General features: G+C 43.3%; 1 protein-coding gene across 3 annotated transcripts in view; it reads left to right on the plus strand.

Annotated features, from left to right (window-relative positions):
- Window positions 1-4,558, plus strand: part of Kif16b (kinesin family member 16B) — a 284,108-nt gene extending 279,550 nt beyond the window's left edge. For all 3 annotated transcript variants that reach the window (XM_055602579.1, XM_055602581.1, XM_055602580.1), the window contains one exon: window positions 3,271-4,558. In XM_055602579.1, coding sequence (XP_055458554.1) covers window positions 3,271-3,429 — 159 coding nt within the window. In that variant the 3' untranslated portion in view covers window positions 3,430-4,558. The remainder of the gene's footprint in view (window positions 1-3,270) is intronic.
- The last annotated feature ends 875 nt before the right edge of the window (window positions 4,559-5,433 follow it).

Below are 5,433 nucleotides of genomic sequence, written 5' to 3' on the forward strand. Positions count from 1 at the left end.
ACACACACACACACACACACACACACACACACACACACACACACACAGTGTTCTCTGAGATTGTGAGGAGATGATGTAGATAATTCATTTAGGGTTGAACATCTACCAACCGTGCTCAGGATTTGACCAGTCATGAGTTTTCCCATCTACTGCTAAAGGAAGCTCCTCGGGGGCCTCCTAGTTAACAGTCAGCTTGACACAGCCAGGGTTATCTGAGGGAGGCTCAAGTGAGGGCCTGTCCCAATCATGTGGGGCCATGGCTGTGGGTTACCTTCTTTACAGTTAATTGATATGGGAGGTCCCAGCCATTGTGTGTACCTGGACTGGGCCCTATGCGAAAGGCAGCTGAACATGAGCCAGGAAGCAGCGTTCCTCTGGCTTCTACCTCAGCTCCTGCTTGAGTTCCTGCCCTGACCTCCTTCAATGATGGTGCACGGGAAATGTAAGCTAAATAAACCCCCTTTCCCCTCAGTTGCTTGCAGCCATAGTGTTCATTACAGCAACAGAAGCCAAACTAAAACACTGACCAAAGCTGATAGTAGCACTGATCTGTGGGCACAGACAGAAATGTTTAGAAGGCAATTTGCTAGACACACCCTGTCTACTTAGCAAAACAGACATAGTAGTTTCCGGAATAGGGTCTACGGCTTCCCCAACCATGGGCTAATGATTAGATTTACAGTTCCAGATATCAATTTCTTCCCATGGAACAGTCCTAAAATAACAAAGTGGGTTTGTTATTGTTTTCCTGTTGTTTTTAACCCCCATAACACTCTTGACACTTTTGCACTGTTTGGTAAATACCAGAGGTAGAATGCTGGGTCACATAGCTGTTAGTTTTGTAGAAGTCTTGTGATGTCCATGGTGACTGGATTATTTATATTGCTACCAGTAGCACATGGGGTACCCTTTGGGCCATATCCTTGCTAGCAACTGTTCTTCTCTGTTCTGACTAGGCTAAGATGGACTCTCAATGTACTTCTGATTCAAGTTTCTCTGATGGCTAGCAAAGCTGAACACCTTCTGGGTATTAACTACTGCATTCTTCTTTTGAGAATTATATGTTCACCACATGGGCCAATTTATTGTTTGAGTTGATTTGTTTGTTTTTCTTTCCTCAGTTCTTTTTATGTTTTAGACATTAAACATCAGATATATAGCTTCTGAAAATTTTCACCCATTCTGTAGGCTGTCTCTTCCTGAATGTTTGCTTTGTTGTACAAAAACATTTTAATCTCATGGGCTGCCTCCCATTGGCCAACTGTTGGCTTTATTTGTTGAGTAACTGGATTCCTCTTGAGAAAAGCCTTACCCATGGCTACACCTTGAAGTGTTTTCCCTACTTTTTTCTCTAACAATTTCCAAGTGTCAGGTCTGAAAATAAGGTATTTGATCCATTTGGAGTTGATTAGGAAAATGAAATACAGAGATTTCATTTCATCTTTTACATATGGATCCTCAGCTTTTACAGGATAGTTTGTCTAAGAAGCTTTGCTCCATTGCAATTTTTTGACATTTTTGCTTTTAAAAAGGTGGGGGCTGGGAAATGACTCTATGTGGGTTCAAGTGATTAGAACCCACATACAGGCAGATGTACCATGGTATGACTGGGGCCTTGTCAGTTCCATGTTGTCTAGGAAACCAGCACCTCCAGCTTACCCAGAAGATTCATTTTCTCACCGTCTCTTCACCTAGGGATGTTGAGGACAAGTTTCCTTTCGATTATCATGTGGCTTTCTTATTCTCACTTGGTTCACTCAGTTTCTTGCCTTCACCTGATTTCAGCTTTAGAACCCTCTCCAGGAGTAGTGGGTGAGGTCTCCTGAGACCAGTAAGTTAGGGATACTAAGCCAGGAAAAACAAGTTTTAGTGAAAACATCTTGAGTCTTTGTGCGTGATGGCCAGCCTCCTGTGTGCCCCAGCAGAAAATGCCTGCTCCAAGAGAAAGGGATCATTCCAGGGAGCGTGTGAAGACTAAGCAAAATGAGGTGGCTTGGAACACATCTGTGGTGCTGCAGCTGTTTGTTACCTTGCTTTGGTGGCAGTTTTGAGTGTGCAACACTGGTCAGATGCTAGAGTTAGAGAATGTATGGTTTCAGGTTTAGGGACTGGGAATATAGTTCAGTCTAAGAGTGCCTGGCATGCACAAGGCTTGAGGTGCTCTCCTTGGCACTGTGGAAAACGGTGAAAGGAACGTGCAGTTTATCACTTCTATAAGGGGTACAAAATCAGGGGGGAGTAGCAATACAATATAAAGGTTTCTCTAGCAAGTAGCTAACAAACTCCTTTGGACTAAGTGACCTATTTCAAAGGACAGCTAAGGCTCATCTGGAACAAACTCAGCTGAGGCCAAATAATTCCTTATCCCAGGGCTCTAGAGCAACGCTGACTTCCATGCCTGTCACATTCCTTAGCACACACATGGCAGTTATGGTTATCCACACACTGTCTGATGGCCTTGGGGCTGTGGCGCCTAGGCGGGAACCACACTGCTCTAGAATTAGCCTTCTGCTTCCTTTTCTTTCAGTCGAGAAAAGGAATAATGCATAATTTCCGAATCTGTGCCAAGATAATATATATTTTTTAAGGAATGGAGACGGTTGATTTTCTACTGTTGACAAGATTTTCCTGACCGGAATTGCAGAGCTGTTCTCCCCTAACACATGCTTCAGGCACCCATGTCTGAGTTCGCGTCCTATGTCTCAGAGCCATGTCTCAGGTACCCTTTCTCTTCCGGTACCGTTAAGAGGCAAGGATGTTGTGATGAGCACCTGCCGCGGGGGAGAGAAAAATAAAAGCTCAGAGCAGCTCATCTTTCACCTTAGGAAGACTATTTTATTGGTGATGATTATAGAAGTTTTTAAATATCCTGTAAATATTAGTGCTTGGAGCTGACCCTGTTTTATACATAGGATTCACAGAAGATGCAGGTGCTAGCATCCCTCAGATGGGCACACCTCACCACCACCTTTGTGAGGCTTGAGAGGACAGTGACCTTCTAAAGTCGCCGTAGGGGAAATGCTGTCTGCAGAGAGACATTAGGTGACATTTCTGTGGATTAGAGCCCTGAGCCAAGAAATTTCTCCTATGGGCCTGGATATCACAGCCCTGTTTACTCTGCATAGGCCAAGTTGGTCAAGGACCTTTGGAGAATTCTTGCCTTGGTTTTGTATATGAAATACACGTGTATGTAGATCAATGGCTGTTTTCTCTCCCCTCCTTTACTCTAGCACTGTTTTGACCATATTCTTCATTCTTGTCTCTTCTCAGAAATACCTCAGGGAGTTCTTCAGTGTGATGCTGCAGTCTGCGACATCTCCCCTTCACCTCAGCAAGGTGGGGCTGACCCTGTCGAAGCACACCATTTGTGAGTTCTCACCGTTTTTCAAGAAAGGAGTCTTTGACTACAGCAGCCATGGCACGGGGTAGAGCTGGTGCGACCAAGGAACCACCAACACAGTGCCTTCTCGTCAAATTGTCTCTGATGCAAGGTGGACTCCTGCGCCAGGATCCCAGCCTGCGTCCTCCTGGGGCAACATGCAGCAGCCAGCCCAGACCACCTCACACCATTTCTAGTGCCTGAGTTTGGGAGTGGGATGCTTGCCTGCCGAGGGCAGCCCTGGCTGGCAGTTGTTCCTGTACCTCTGCACTTGAACGTGGCCTTCCTGTACTACTTCCTCCTCATTGTGCAGCAAGTCAGTTCCCTGTGGCAAGATGGGTGTGTGGCTTGCTTATCTGGGGGCTCTTAGAGCAAGCCAATTTGGGACCTGCCAGAGTGGGTAGCTTACCAGACCACCCTTAAATGACTCTCATCTGATTTCCTCTTTTACCAAAATATGCTTGTTTTTTATACTCCTTCCATGTGGCTGGCTATATTTCAAAGATATTTTAAACTACATCATATTGTTTTGTTCATTTGGATTGGGACTTAATAACACCTAAACACTGATGTTTACACCGAATGTCCTGTTCAGCAAACAAGGATCTGTAGGCCAATCATGAAAAGAGTCTTCCATGCCTGACAAATGGCTATTGGAAATGTCACTTAAAACTCATAGAAACCCCCACAAATAAGACCTTGTTTAACCTTCAGTGCTTGAGGACATTTTCCCCAACCTCAATGGCTATTGTTCATTCTGGAGCTTTTGCTGCATAAAACAAGTGCAAAGCTTGATGCAATCTTTTAAATACCCTTTTGTTCATGTTTTAGTACAGAATCTTCAGAATCATTAGCTAAAGAGAGAGAGAAAATTATCAGTAGTTTATTAATAATCCCTCAGTTACTCAGGACATAATGTAGCATTGCACATCCATGTACAGTGAGACTGCCTCCTTTATAAAAGGAAATTGTGAGTAGGAAAAACATGTGGTATATATTGAAATGTAAATAATTCTACATATAGATTTATATGTATACACTCCTGTACAATAGTATATCAGGCTGTATAATCATTCACACCAAATTTATTAACGTGTTTGCTTTTTCAACTGTTAAATTGAGCTGCTATCAATATTAAATGAAGTCATGAGCTCTCTCCTGTAGCTCAGTTTATTTTAAGTTTGTAATATGATCATTCCTACCCGTCTGTTTAACAATTGATCGGATGTGCTTAGAAAGGTGCAGAATGTATAATTTAGCATTTATGTTGCAGAAAATGCAGTTACACTAATGACTGAAGTCACAATTGAATGGCTAGCAGAACATGCTTGCGTTCACTCTTCTGGCACATACCTGCACAGCAGAGCAGTCCAGCAGAAGTGTGTCTGAAGGTGCAGCGGCCCCTAGTTTATTAATTAAATATCATAGCTTAGCATGGAAAAATAAAATGGACTTTTTATTTAATTGCCGCGGGACCTGCTTCTCTCTCCAGTCATGATTATAGGCCTAGGTTTCCTAGCAATTGCTATCAAGAATTTAAAACTAAAGATTAAAGGATAAAAACTGGGAGATGATAATTAACCACGGGTCGGGGTCATTTATTTAAAAGAAGTCCAAGTACTGAAAACTATCCCTCATTTGCTTAAGTAAATATTTTTTTCAGCTGACCAGATAAACTCCCTCTCGCCCTTTGGGAGCTATATTAAAAGGAAGGCTCGTGCCCAGCAATTTGTTAAAATTACATGTACTCTTTGGCTAGAATCAGGAGTGTGTTTTTTTGAGAAATGCAGTCCCGAGATGATCTTCCTCGTATGGAATGCTGTTGGAGCTCTAGTACTAACCAGCTCTGCTGACGCCAGCAAGGGCACAGACAAGTCACTGTCTCCCCAGACCTTGTCCCCATCTGAAGACAAAGCTTTCCTCAGAAATGATTCCTGTTTCCATTTGGGCATATGGTTACAGCAGGGGATAAGTAATTCCAGTTGATCAGCTAAAGGTGTGTGTGTGTGTGTGTGTGTGTGTGTGTGTGTGTGTGTGTGTGTGTGTGTGTGTGT

Source organism: Psammomys obesus, unplaced genomic scaffold, assembly GCF_907164565.1.
Source record: "Psammomys obesus unplaced genomic scaffold, mPsaObe1.curated_primary_1811, whole genome shotgun sequence".
In the NCBI taxonomy this organism is placed as follows: Eukaryota; Metazoa; Chordata; class Mammalia; order Rodentia; family Muridae; genus Psammomys; species Psammomys obesus.